A 15,484-nucleotide genomic window follows, 5' to 3' on the forward strand; every position below is an offset into this window, starting at 1 on the left:
TTTAATTTACCCAAGTTCATTAAGTATTAAAGAACAGAGAGACTAGGGGGGGGGGGGGCTGGTTGCAACAGCATCTGGTTCATAAGTAGTTTAGCCGGCTGTGTTAGGCATTAGCTTTTAACACCCTTTTTGTCAATAAGTTGTTTTGAAAAATTGCACGGACTAAATAGCTTTAAAGAATTTGCCACCTTTTATGTGGATGTGGAATGAATACTGATGGTAAATGTGGTCCACGGAAGAACTTCATTTTCTGGTGAGTGCTGTATTGACGAAGAAAGCGGATCTCTCTGACTGAGGAGCCATTTCGGTTGTGCCTACATGTACCAGAATGCATTGCGCGAAAGTGCTGATTTCACTACGTCTGACAAATAAGCAAAATAAACTCACAAAACATCAATGAAGGAAGTATTCTTACACCTTTTTAAAAGAATAATACTCCTGTATTCCTTCTGAATTCAAGTTTTTCTCTTACACCAAACTACTAGACAGTCTAAATTGCGTTAACTCGTCGTAAAACACTTCATTCAAACGGGACAGAAACAAAATTAAACTCACCAAACACGTCTTGGTTAGTCTTTCCACTGCTCACAACAAGCAGCTACTCTGGTTTGAAATAAATCCGTAATTCAAAAAGAGTAAGATGTGAAAATATGCCGGCTCTATACAGTTTGCTTCGGCACAATAATCTTTGGTCAATTACAGCCTAAAACTGAATATTTGATAAGATTTAAGTTTACGAGCATCGTTTATTAAAGGCCTATTCACATCAGTTTACAGCAACAGAGGGATGATCTTAAATTCTTTAACCACCAACACCACTACCAACCATTAATGCTTGCATGGGGCCATTAACACTGCCTCACGTTGTGATTGATTTTGTCGTTCTGTACATCAACCGGTGCAATCTTAATCTTTTCTTCTGTAAATGGGATTGTCTCCGGGTTAATCTCAGCAGGATCTTGCTGCTGTGAACGTCCATTAATATTAGCACAAAGGTCGCCACCGTGGCGGCCCGCGGTCACTGGGTGTGTTATCTCACCCAACACACGGTGTCCTTGGAATATGTTTTCTTTTGTTCGGGGAAAGATTTAGAATTTATAATGGAACCATTGGCACAGATGGCAGAATTGCTTATGGGAGAGCACCCCAGATGGTGATCTCTGTACAAAGAATACAATTTAAAAAAAACTGAAATCATTTCAGCATCACTTTAAAAATCCAAGTCAGTACAGAGAGCGTGGTTCACATCAATTTTGGACCCAGTAAAGCTTTTGACTTCCTCAACCTTGTTTATTCCAAGACAAATCTTTAACGTCACTGCACCATTTTATTTAACATTCACACCAAAACCCCAAAAAAACACAAAGACGCATACATACAGTGTCAATGTTGCCTCAAGACATGGGCCCGTGTGTCTGAGCTGTAACAGAAGGAGCTTTTCTCTGGGGAGCAGATTTATTGGACCTTTGTCTGTAATCTGCAGCACACTTGAACAATAAGTCTGCCTCAGAGCAAAACGCTGTTATTAAAATGAGACTCGACTAATAAAAGGACTTCTCTTCAATCAAATTACCCTTCAAATATGTATTAAGCTTTTGTTTATTGTGGATGCTTACTGCCGTCGCACCACAACACTCCAGTATTTGTAAATAATCGTGATGCAGATATTGCTTTGGTTTGTTGTTAATCTCATATCATTGCCAAGGAATTCATTCAAAGCTAAAACCGCTCTTAAGATGCGTGCGTGCAATAGTTGATTTATTTTTTACGCAAGTCAAATCAGTGGTGAGAGGGAGGTACAATGTTTATATCCACATAAAGGCAATCTTATCTTAGAAACCCCAAAGCAAAATGTATTCATGGCAACTTCAGTTACAGTACGGTATAATTTGCCAGTGGAAAATCAGGAGCAAAAATGAGAAATTTGACCATTTATTTTTCTACTTGGAGGACATACACTACTGTAAAAGAGTAGTGGTTCCACATTTTAGTATTCTGGTTCAGTGTTTTCCTTTATGGCAAAATTAAAAGGATAGAGTCTGGAAATATGGATTGTACTAAATCAAATACAACCTGGCTGTTTTTTGACTTCAAAGGGGTAACAAATCTCTGAGCTACAGCTCAATAGCTTGTCACATTGTCGCTTTTGCTGGACTAGTAGTTCATCTCCCTCCCCCCCCCCCCCCTCCATATTTATTTTCCTATATTGACATCAAGGAATGGCTGCGGTTTGGTCCTACCGATCACAAATTTACAGAGTCTAACTGATGTCGATTGAAGTCTCATCGCAATAGCATCTCTAAAGCTGCTGTCTGATAAGCTGCCAGTACCTTATACGAGTAATATATGTTGTTTTGATGAACCACTGGCTGTCTTTTCACTCGTGAGCTCCAGGTGTCATGAGGAGCTTTAATGTTCGCTTCATGCCCGGACAAGCGTGTGTACTTTCTGTCTTTTCGTTTTCTTGCCATTTCGGACCACTTTGAAAATGCAGTCGCTTGTGGAAGTTATAAAGTCTTAGGTGGCAGTTTCGTGGACTACTTTACATTTTTATCTTTGTCACCAAAAAAACGTTTCGTTGAAGTGGAACTGCAAAGTCAGCCGAGCAGTGCTTGCACAGCAGTACAGCTGATGATGCCTGCAGTCACGTCATGCTGGTATTTTTGAAAGCTGGCACAATTTATGCGACTTTGTTGTATTCACAATTTTTGAACAAGAGATAAGAAGATGGAGTCCAGGAAACATAAGTGAAGGAGCATCAAATATGAGCTACTAGAAGAGAACAGAGAAGAGTAACCGACCATCAGTAAATCCTTAAACATTCTCTAAATTACATACTTATTCATATTTATTAAAGGATCCGTCAACCCTTTTTATGAAAATATATTTTTTTTACTCGCGTATTTAACAGTTTTTTTTCGCTTGAACAGCTTTCTACACAAGACATTATCCCAATACAAAGTGTTGACAGTGTGGTCTGTAGATTCCTTATCCTAGGGGACACTTAAAATAAATAGAACACACAACCTGCGAAAATATAATTGATCAATGGTCAAGCTGCACGACAACAAAATTCCATTCAACCACATATTAGAGGGCTTCAATAGAAGTTTAAGTAGCGATTGTCACAAACGTATCACAAAAAAACAAAATGATCCGCATGGTGAGAAACTAGGAGGGGTAAATGTAATAATTTGGAATTAAATGAGGAACTAAAGTGAAGAAGACCTCCAGCTAGTAAACACTGATGTGAACAATGTAGGATGTCAAATATTAAAAAATCAGTTTTGCAAATGTTCTATGAGGAAGGAAATGCTTTCAACACGCCAGTTAAAACCTCAAGAAATACACAGTTTGCTTTTGGTGAGAAACACTGAATGTAAACATACCTTTCTATTGTAAACGGCACAAGGCACCTTTTAAATCAACTTTTAATTAACTTTGAAAAGACAGGAGCTGGTGTATTTACATAGTTCCATACTGTAATGTATTACATGTAGACTGTAGAGTATAGTTTGTGAATACAAGTATAAGTAACGACAACAAAGGTCTAACATTTTAAATCACGGTTGAGTTCATCTTCGGGCTGTACGTTTTGTTCGACCTTTCACTCACGTGGTTGGCTGTTGACTTCTCCAGAAAGATGTTTTTCTTGCATTTTTCCAAAGACGGTTCAAGTGATTCATTTGCTATATCGTAATTACACTAAATTGTTGTGGCATTTGTGCTCTACTCTTCTTCTTTTTTTTAAGTAGCAGCCACACTTTTGCTTTCACACTTTGCATCTCCCTCAGTTTTTGTTTCCCTCGGTCTGAAGGTTGCTGCCTCTGAACTTCTCACTTGAAACAGCCGGCAATTTACATGCAATGGAACATCATTACATGAAAATCATTTTGACAGATGGGGAGATGTGTTCTTGGATGCAGACCGGGTTTGAAGGTCTTGTTTTGCACTTCAATAATAAAGCTCTTCTTTTGTATGTGCAGTCACTTATTGACGAGGCTAACAATAGCAATGAAAGCACGAGTGCAACCGGCAGCACCTTTCCATTTGAGAATGCTTTTAAAGGTAGGTTATTTATTGACACGGCAGTCTGATTGGGTTTTCTTTGGGGAATTGCTTTGGTTCTGCTCGCTTGGACAAAGCAAATTTCACTGGGGTTGAAAATGTGGCACACGCAGTTTATCAAGCCTCAACAGATCATCAGGACAGTGGATATTAATTTCCTACATGTGCTGTTATTGTTCTAACACAGACAAGATAGCCATGGAAGCTAGTGTTTAGCTCTTCAGAAGTTGATACCATATTTCTTTCTCTTTTATTCTGCTCATTTATGAAGTCATTTGATTGTCAGCTGTGGAGGACTTAATCACCACTCGCCTGTATACGTTTAATTTGCCATTAGTGCTACATAAGAGGGGATAAGTCATTTCACGAGAGGTTATTTTGATGCCTGTGCAGCAGAGCATAACTAACGACATTGAAGAATGTTCCTTTCTACACCCACGTTTCCAGTGGAAAAGATGTGCTCTGTTCAGGTTCTTCAAAAGAGACGTGCACTCTTTTCCTGCTCTCTAGCTTAACTGCGGTGAATAGCCTTTTTGGAGTGTGCCGGTTTCAAAGGCACATGAAGGCCGCCTCCCACACGGAGAGCTCCACCGCGGACAAAGCAGAAAGGACCCCACACATCTCGCGTTCCCTTCACTTTACACCCAAGTCGACAAAGTCAGTCTGCCCTCGATTTAACCAGGTTATCAAAGTATCATTTCACGACTTTGACTTTGGTTTTATTTTCATAATGACGCCCGTTATGCTAAAGTTTAACTGAAGTCACATCATCCCTTTTTTGTAGTCAACAATAATGTCGATGTGTTATTAATAGTTTGCTTTTATTAAAAGGAGGAAAACGGGTCTTAAATAAATTGTCAGAAAACGGTGAAACCTAAACTCTGGTCTCCAGCCTGACAGTCAAATATGCTTCATACCCGTCAACAATTCCCAGCAACACAGTCACAAGACCTCATTATGTTTTAAATAAAGCTCTTATTGGATCATCTAACAGCCTCTGAAACCCCTTTTTCCAAGCGACAGTTTTTGTAACCTCCAGAAACCGACAAACTGTTGGTAGCATCCACTTAACGCAACAGATTGGCCGGATGGTGAAAGTTAAGGCAGAGTTGGAACTTTTGTCTCAGGCTTTCTTTTATTGGTGTTCACACAACTATTGTACTTCCGTCTCTTCTTGTGTGCTCAACGGAGTGCACCACCACGAATTCCTTCGAGGAGAGACTGTCCACACGTAAGCGCCATTATCCCCATTTTTGTGCATCATTGTGTTGAGACTACAAAGATGTTCAAAAGAAACATTTTGGGGAGGCAGTGTGACGCAGCCTGGAGGAAAGCTCTAATGGCGTTTTGCTCCATTTGAGGAGGATCATTTGGAGCAGGTATAAACGCTCGTACAACATCCTATTAAGTAGTAATTTGCTGGCTGTATCATTGTACAACATGAGTGTAATTTCTAGGGTTTCTGGGCTTGACCCTGAAATGATTGAAAACCATTAGTGAAACTACAAGATTTTAATGTATGTTGCATTTTACTGCTGTAGTTGTCTCAGGTTGTGATCATTTTATCACTTTTTATATACCGTTGGGTTGTTTAGTCTTCAGCAATGCGTCACATTCTGTAAGATCATATGTTTGCAGTTTTGCTGTCCTGTGAGAACCGTTTATCTCTTAAAGACATTTCATGAGCGCAGTAAAAAAGTATTCAGCTTTGTGCATTTTCCAGCTGATCCAAGTGTTCTCAGTCCATAAAGCGACCCCTCGTACTTCAGTTTATCGCAGACATTAAAATTCAGACTCATCAAATGTGGAGATGTGTTGTTTGCGTTGTACCGGAATCTGTAAAGTACCCGAAGCAGCCAAATAAATGCAGTTGAGTAATGTGCAATATTTGCCTCTAATAAGGATAAAATTGCGTAAAGTGTGAATACCGTAGTAAAGTACAAGTACCTTGATTTAAGTGAGTCCACTTGGTTACAGTCCATCACTAATCATTCGTGGGTGAAGCCCGGAAGCCCTTATTTGTTCCTGTGCCGTGACAACACAGGTTCTCCAGAGGAATCCTGTCCGTTTTCCACACATTTCCCTGGAGTAGACTTCTGTTACCGGGCAACCTGACAGTGACGGAGTCTGGTCATCTGTTCCCGCCTCCACCCGTCATGCCTTTACATTCCTCATGTTCCACCGCACTCGTTTCATGTCCTCCTCAAATGTCAGCCGAGCAGAGATAATCAAAGCATGTTGTTCGGTTATGTGTGGTGTGTTGAAACGCAGTAGTGATGTGAGTAATGCCATCACGTTGAATCAACATTTGTCAGCCTATAATGTATTTACACATCTATTCTTGTGCTCTTTTCTACTTCTATTCATTTTCATGTAATATGTGAAGTACTTGTTTTTAATACCAAGAGGCTAAATATTGACCAGAGATCAATTCAGTTCCACGTCTTGCTGCTCTAGATAGTGAGGTACAAGAAGTGTATCATAATGGAGCCTAATTAGTTTCAGCTCATTAACTGTGACTTTGGCTTAACTACTCACACATTTCTTCACAGTAATTAAGTCATTATGGGTTGACTTCTACTCGTGAAACCACAGGGTCACACCCGTTCCATGAAAGCAGCTTTAATACGTATTCATCCGCAACAAATCTTCCATATTTATTCATTTTTTTGGGGGGGATTGGGTTTGTACTTGCAGAGATACAAGGCCGGGAGGTGTGACGAGATCCTCAAGTGGAAGCCGCCCAATCTCAACTCTGTGGACTTTCGCCTGAAGATCACCAAAGTCGGAGGAGAAGGGTAAGTCACTGTTGCCAGGGAAACACACTGCCTGATGAGTCTAATAGCACCTATCGTTTTTTGTGACACACTGGAGCCCTTCTCACACACACACACACAAACACACACACACAAGTACCGTTTCTTTGTGTGTCTGTGTCAACGGCAATGCTTTAATCTTTATTTTTTTTCCTCTTTGCCTTGGGGATCAATTCCCGTTACAGTTACGGTGCTACGGTGTGCAAACGTTCATTCCTTTCACCGTCATCGCCTACATGAGCTTTTGTCTCCAGCCCCAGAAATGTTGTATTTTTGCTATATGTGCAAAGAAGAAAACCTCACTGCCTTTCCCTTTTTTTCTCATTTTCTATGTTTATCATCCTCTGCAACATAAATTATTCAGATCCACTGGTGCTCGTCCCAGCCCTTATCCTGTTAAACATTAGAGCTCTGCCGAAAAACAATTCTGTAACTAGAAACAACGACCGATTTCTGGAGATCATTACAGCCTTTGGTACACAGTCGTATCAAATAGAAGCTAGCTGTAACATTGGTAGTTTGTATTGGATGTATTGATCTTTTGACACCAAGCAGGTTGACATTTTTGTGACTTTTGGTAGAAATGTTCATGGTGCCCAGAGGATGCATCCTAATACCTTTGGTCATCCCTTGACTTTTCTTTTAGTGGCACCATGTGGTGGGCGTTAAAGATATTTGACAAATACTAAACTATGGATGGATTGCCATGAGATATGGTACAGATATTCACATTCCACTTAGGATGTATCGTAATAACTTTAGTGATCACTAAGCATCTGGTCAAATTTTTTATTTGTTCCCTGCTAACACGTTAATTTACAATGGCGGACGTGGTACTTTCTAAACATCCGCATACGAGCGTTGTAATTCTGAGCACGTTTGCATGCTGACATTAGCTTTTATCTCAAAGCAGCACATTGTGCCTAAATGCAATCTCTCAGAGCATCAAGTACGTCTTGTAGACTCTTATTCTTGTTATTTTTCCGTCAGTACAATGCATATCTCTTTGCTCTGTGTGCTTTGTTCCTCCGATGAGTCCGAGTATTGTCTGAGTGCCACTGAGCTTTCTTGTCACGCTGCCTCTTTCGTCTGAGAGCCAGGTGACCTTAGCGACTGTCCCAGCTTTGTAGCCGTGAGCCTGCCACCATTCACCAACAACAGACTGAGAGGATCACAGCAGGGCACAGCCAGCCAGCTAGTCAGCCTCTTAACTCCTCCCTGTGAGTGGGAGAACACAGACGATCATTGTTGCCATTGGAGAACGTTCTGATATTTCCCCCGAAAGATGAATTTTGCTGGCAGAGGGAGCAATCAGCAGACCTCACTCAGCCTCGGTGTAGGTTTTCATATCTCTCCTTAGTTACTGTCTGAGGGAGAGAGATGGACAGATATATCGGAGGTAACAACTGTTTATTCATCAGTCCTTCAGCACGTCTTTGTGTGTACCACGGAGGCATATACAGCCTTGCAAGTTTTATTACCTTCTCTGAAAGCAGGCAAAGAGGCAGACAGTGATTACTGAGCGGCAGGAAGAGTGGAGAGTTGGAAAATAACAAAATGGAAAGATGAAGCAATCCCAGAAAGCCTGCCAGTGCCCCTCCCAAGTGTGGAACTGAACAGTCTTTAGTATTGTATAGATAGCTTGACTGGGGGTTACATCATCATTCGTTAGTGTTTTTGAAGGACCCGGAGAAGGAGAATGGTACCTTTTGATTGGCTTGGATTGGCTCTCTAGAGGCCCGAGTCCAGGCTTCATGTTACCGGTCTGTCTACTCTGTGGACTCAAGTGTCATTACAGCATCCCGATCCATATTTTTGTGAAAAGGAACCCAGTCAGGTACTTTCAACTCTGACTGATGATGTAATAGCGTCAAAGTGAAGTTAACGACATATGATCAGTGCCGTTATTCTCGACTGTATTGCCGTGAGAATTCTAAAATTCAAACCATTATAGAGACTCTGCATGGTGTCAGAATGTCAGATCTTTAGATGCATTATTTCTGCAGGATCAGTTGTAAGAGACAACCAATCCGACCATTGTTAGAAGTTGCAGAAAAGGATTTGGGTGAGAGAGACACTCACTGCAAGTATAGTGTAATTCAGAGCAAGTGGATCTGACACGTCCAAATAGCTCGTGCTTGCAGCTCCTCAGTCCTCAGGACAAATGTAAAGTATGCTGCAGAACAAACACGGAGCCTTTCTTTGGACTCTGAACCGTGAATGGATTTCTCTGTGTGGACACAAAGATTTGTGGAGTTGGCGCCGCAATGACCCGGTTGCCTCCAATTTGCGCGTCATCACAGGGAGTGTGTTGACTGATCTCCAGCATGCACATTTTGTGGAATTTAATTATCCACTGTCGAACAGAATTGTTACATCTTTTTGGGGCATGTGTTCCCAGTATTTATCAATCATTATTGATAATAATTTGCAGCGTTGTCATAAGGGCTACTCTAAACACTACAAGACCCTCAAAGTCGTCACATCGCTGAACCGTTCACACCACAAAAGCTTTGGTCCGTGTTGCAAATGCAACACATGCAATAAAGTTCCTATCGTGACAGACGACCCCTCCCACAGCTTTTCCCCTCAACCCGTGTCCTGCGCTCTCATTGGCTGTAGCTCCACGACAGGTCCAGATATGTATCGTGCTGGATATCCGAAATGCGTCTGCGATGCATCGCCGAGCGTCTCGGTTTACGTCTTTGAACAGTTCACACGTATTGCTCAAGCGCCGAGCACCGAGTCGACACCAAATCACCAATTTGCTTCTGATCTGGGACTTACAAAAAGTCGTGGAGTGTGAACTAGGCATTAGTCAGCATATTTTAAGGATAATGTTGGCAATATTTGATTTTTTTTGTTATCGTCCACAAATCAATTAAAAGACCAAAAACAACGAGGCATTAGTCCATCCAGATATATAGCATGGAGTAATGACGCATACCACAGCATCTATAGCCTGAGTTAGTTTAAAACTCTTACTTCTAAATGGGTCTTAATACAGAAACACTAAACTCAACAACAAAATATACAAACCAGGGGTTGCACATTAAAACTCAATGACGAGCTCCAGATCATTCAGGACCGTGTGACTGGATCTTCTTTAAATGGTGTTTCAACTTGAGTTTAAAATGATCCACTTTATGATCCGTTTTAAGGAGCTCGACATATTGATTCCCCCAACAGAAATATGAAACTCTGAGGCAGAAACCCATTTACGTACCTCTATGCTCTCCCACTTCCTGACCCTGTCTGAGGCATTCAGCCCCCCTGAAGACGAATATATCGTGTACTTTGTATACTTTGTATTTATAAAATAAGGTCCTAAAGCAGCCTGGGCTCCGTGGTTTTTAGCTAACTTAAATCACAAAGGAGAAATCAGTGCATTTGTTGGCGACTATTTTCAGAACTAATTAATTAATCAAGTGGACTACTGAGAAATAAAGTGTGTACTATTTGGGATTGAATCAGAATTAACTGCAGTGCCCATGTTCATGGTAATGAAGGAACACGCCCCTCAGTGGAATGCTGTGACGCTTTAACTTGACAAACTTGGAGGTCTTTGTCGTACAGGAATAGGCTTTATCGGGTTAGTAGGATCAATTAATGGATAGTTTAAGTCTTTTCGTTGGATTCGTTGACACCGACAAAGATATAGAATACCACCCACCTCATCTTTACACATAGAGAAGTAAACAGAGTGCAGAAAAGAAAGCTCTCAAAAGCTGTTTTGATACGTTGTCACTTGAGACACAGCACCTCGGGCACATTTTCCAAGTTGTTGTTTTTTTTTGCTTTCATGCTTTATAAATCATTTGACCTATTGTTCCAGCTGTTCGGTACTACAAGTCTGATTGCACTACCGTGACATTTAACAGCATCTTGATTGTTTAATGAAAACCCCCGTCTGGTCCTGGAGTCTTACTTTCATCGGTGTTGTGTGTTGTTGTCGGTCTTTAATTTTTAACATAATTCATCCGACCCTTACTTAAAGAAAATGTAGTTCCAGTGTAATTTAAGACAGCAGGACTTCCAGGACCTCAAACATTTAGCTTGTGAGGGGAGCAGAAACTTAGCATCGTGAAACAGCTGGTAAACGACAACTAAAGAGTCTGTTCTTCTGAGACGCTCGAGTATATGCTCTCATCTGTTTCCTGGTTGAATCTCATTGATATCTTAGTGTCGCTTTAGACAAACCGTGCCATGATCAATACGGCAAGTTTAGGAAAGCGGTATTTGACAAACAACACGTTAGTCAGAGGTATTAATAGAACAAATGACGGGAATGGACTTGGTCTTGCGAGGTCTTGGCATGCGACGGTGTCCATCACTGCATGGCAATTTAGCTCTCTTAACGTTCACTGCTGCCTCCTTCCTGCTTGTGCTAGCTATCATTACACAGGAGGGGGGCTGGGGTGGATGGGGAGATGGTCTCCGATTACAGCTCCAATTGAAATCTCTGAATAAAGTGCACCAGACTGCGTTGCCGCACGGTTGTTTCGCTGTCCGTTTAGCTCAATTGCCCCCCTTTTATTTCTGTCCAAAGAAAGTGGTGAACCGATATAAAACCAGTGCTCGTAGACGCAGTCCGTAACGGAAGACACAGTGTCTGGAAATAACAACGGGCCCATGGGGGGTGATTTTGATGGAGGGAGGTAAGGAGCGGTGTGTGATTCAGACATCTGTTGGGGCGTGATCTCTGGGATGAGACATAAATACTGTACTGACACATGATCAGGGTACTGAGAGATGCGCACACACACAAGATCACTGTACATATAAACAATATAGTCTGAATTAACCGTGCTGAGAGATGCAGGACTGTATAATGACCTTCTGTTCAATCTATATAAACGTAATCACGCTGTAAGTTTAGGAACATGAAGCTGTGCAGAGAGACAGACGGGCTCCGAGAGGTGTAATCTCACGTCTCTGCCGTTCTGTTACTAGCTGGAAAAAGGAAGCGGCGTAGTGATTTCTTTGCGCCGTCGTCAACCACTCGGATACTCTCTGTGTTGAGGGTGTTAACCATGATCTTTTTTGTCTCTTTAGGCTGCTCCCACAGACTGTCGGCTTGCTCTACGTCGGCAGCTATGACATGCCCTTTGCAAAGATGAAGGTGAGAAAATATATGTGTTGCTTTGTTGGATTCATCACTGTGGCAAGAACCCAAAGCCCCCCTGTCCTCTTCCAGCTCCCCTTTAGAATGGCACAAGATTTTTGAAGTGATAGTATTTATAGGAGTTCGCACTGCCAAGCATGAAGGGAATGCATTAGGTTTTTTATTTGGTGTTGCTTTGTGACATGAGGAATGGTACCAGTTTCATTGCTGTTCTTTTATTTAGGGACAATTCTTTATTATTTAATTCGCCTGTTTTATACAAACCTTTTATAAGTTCAAGTAAAAAGATTTCCTGTTTTCTGATCTGCTGGTGGTTTGATTTGATGTCAAACCTAACACTTCCATAGTTCTCTGTTGTCTTGATACATTTAGGATAATCTACATGTGCAGTTCAACGACATGGTCACCATGCTGTCTCTCTATTTTATCTTTTTATCAGCCTCTGGTGAATTGGTAATTGCTTTTGAAATGATGCTAAGCTAGCTACTGTATACCTTTCTTTCTGTGTACATCAGTAGGTACGTGTTTGTTTACAAATGATTTACACTTCACAGTGTAAACAACTGATTGATGAAAAGGTTTTCAACAAACATCGAATATCATCATTCTTAAGCCCTTTCCACACAGCACTAGTTACCTGGGGAGCTCTAGTAATTTCAACATTTCATAGACTAAATTATTAATCGGTAAAACATTAAAATAATCAAAGCAGATTATTGATAAAGAAAATTTGCTCTGCTGTAGAGAGGCATTCATCAGCTGTACTCGACATGGTGACTGTTGCATATATTTGACTAAATGACTCGTATGTGTATGTGTAGGCCTTTTAATAGTCAGTCATGCTTTTTCCCCTCTGGTACCTTTTGTTCCAGATTCCCATGTATCAGCCCCGGGCTATAACTAAACGAGGTAGAGGCTCTATTCTCCCTCAGCTCCTCTCAGGCAGACAGAGCTGCAGCCCCGGGGTCATCTTCTGTCCGCTTTCATGTTGCCAGTTTTGTTGTGAAATGTGTTTTTACCGTCTGTGTGAATTTGCTGAGAAATGGTAATAGTAACAGGACACAGCGATTTGTGGTGTGTTTGTTTGCAGCCTGCGGTGCACCACCACAAAGTAGTTTTCAAAATTCATTGCCTTGCTCGGGGGCATCTTACTAATGTCGATGTGTCGATTTAGATGTTTTTTTGGGGGCACGTCCATTTTACGGCTCATTCAAAAGAAATCAAACCAACTTTTTCTGTAGTTCGAAAAAATGTCGTAATCTTCATGAAAACCTGTTTAATTTGCTCAATATTCTCCTGTTTGTACCTACAGAGAATAACTAAAATAAATATATATAGATACAGCTGTTCATGTGTCGATGCACGCTTCACAGACTACATTTCTATTTATTGTACCTTTTTTAATGGGAAAAGAAGCCTTCGTTTGCTTGTTTATCACTGTTAGTAATGTTGTAACTGAAGCCCATTCCACCGCTGCATATACATTTCATAGATCAGTTAAGTTAGGTATAGTCTTTACAATGACTATGGTGTGTTAAAAGTTGTATTCTTTCACTCCTTCTGTTGGTTTAAACGGTCATGACTTACATATTTGACCTCCTGCACTTTCCCTGGTCACGCTTGTCTGTCCAGTGATTACGTTGCTGCAACCTGCAGCTGATTAGCTTAGCTTAGCATCAAGACTGAAAACGGTCCAATGGTAGCAAAACCATCACAGCTTCAGGCCCGTGTCCGATCACTCGTGCTTGTTGCCTCATTGTACCTATTATTAGCCATGTCCTCCCCTTTCCAGATCTCGGTGATATAAAATGTCATCATATCATTAGAGCCGATGGTTGAAGCTACAAAAGTAGAAACCCAAATTGAGATCCACCACTAAAGCCTACTCTTCGGTTCTCCTCGGTATCGTTATTTACATTTCTGGCTTCTAGAAGAGGTGGATTTTGCTGAAGCCTGGTAGAAGTAATGGCTATTGATTCTCCATGTAGGTTAAGTTTCACCACTTCATGGAGTTGGCTCTCTGTGCAGAACTATACGTGGCCTGCTGAGACTGCAGCTCGTTAATCATAAATTAGTTGAATGGTGCCTGACAGATTTAGACGCCAGAGACGGAGATAAGAGCAGCTCTCTGTCAAAGACCAGCAGCCCCTTCAGTGAAGCTGTGTGCGCTTCACCTGCTGAGTACTGTCATTTTTAGATTCTATACGCATCAAGGGAGAGTGAGCACTAGTATTCTTTATGTTTAATCAACAGTAACACTTCCCGTTGAACCGAAATTAAAGTGTGTTTATTTTTTAGGTTTTTGTTGCCCACAGCTTTTTGTAAATTACGTCAAATGTGGGATTTAGAACCGTGAATACTGTCAAAGTAATTAAAAGTGGTTTGCATAGAAAACCCTCCATCATGCTGAGCAACAAAACAAACTAAACACACAAATCTCTTAGTATTTCTTGTCGTCTTTGACTGCCAAACCTGACGGTGTGCACCTGCTTTCCACTCGTTTGTCCTCAGATCGGATGTGACAGTCGATCTAAATGTGTGGGACAATTATTGGTTTTTATATATATTCTCCAGATACCCATTACATTGTTGCTGATAGAACATGTGAGGTGATATTAAAGGACAGAAGATGTCTAATGTGTTCTGTTTGCAAGTATATTAAAGATTGAACATTAGTTCAATACCGTATATATCAGCTGGGTTGTCCCCTCTGAGCAGAGTGTTCGTTCACGTTCCTACTTTTGCATCTTATATCCTCTCGCCACTTATATATTCTTTCATCCGGTTTCTCCTTATTAAAATGGACCCGAGTGCTGCCGTGTCGCAGACCTGCGGGCCGGTTCTGATTAAGTCTCGAATGAAACAACGGCCCGGTCAGTCGGAGAGCAATGTGGGGCAAAACAAAGCAGCTATGCAAGGAAATTACAAACTTGAAATCTTTTCTCATCCACGCCGCTATATCTCAAGAAAAGTCCTGTAATAAACGGTAGCACAATGTACCGGTACAGCTGTCCCCACAGATCCCAGTGTTTGATGAAAAGGCAGGTTAACTGTGTGTGTGTTGTGCACTGACTAGTAAAAGATCATATACTTCCAGTTCTAGTTGTAATTGTTTGCTTTCTCTGCCAGTTTCTGCTTTACTTCATGATACAGAACTAATGTGTTTCCCAGAGATGAAAACCTGCTGTCCCTGACTTCGTACTGATAGTTAATGTGGTGGAACAGCATTTATAATTAATATGTTGATTCCTGGAAGTGACTTAACGGTTTTAAGTACATAAGCTTGTGCCTAAAGGAAATAGCTCGGCGTTTAAAGATATACGCTTACTTGCTTTCTCTCTGAGACTTAGGTGAGAAGATCAATACCACCCTCATGTACGCTAACAATGGATCTTTAGACCACGGAGGCTTAGCTTAGCTTAGCATAGATTATAGTAAGGACTCTCTCCCCCGGAAATAACAATAATAAAAGTAT

At 41.1% G+C, this 15,484-nt stretch overlaps 1 protein-coding gene across 1 annotated transcript in view; it reads left to right on the plus strand.

The window, feature by feature from the left end:
* The window catches only part of rngtt (RNA guanylyltransferase and 5'-phosphatase), a 69,418-nt gene that overhangs the window by 48,574 nt on the left and 5,360 nt on the right, over positions 1 to 15,484 (plus strand). Inside the window, exons 13-14 of the mRNA XM_076084769.1 lie at positions 6,766 to 6,866; positions 11,940 to 12,006. Of these exons, the coding sequence (XP_075940884.1) occupies positions 6,766 to 6,866; positions 11,940 to 12,006 (168 nt within the window). The remainder of the gene's footprint in view (positions 1 to 6,765; positions 6,867 to 11,939; positions 12,007 to 15,484) is intronic.

This window comes from Anarhichas minor, unplaced genomic scaffold, assembly GCF_050575085.1.
Source record: "Anarhichas minor isolate MPS153535 unplaced genomic scaffold, ASM5057508v1 ptg000136l, whole genome shotgun sequence".
NCBI lineage: Eukaryota > Metazoa > Chordata > Actinopteri > Perciformes > Anarhichadidae > Anarhichas > Anarhichas minor.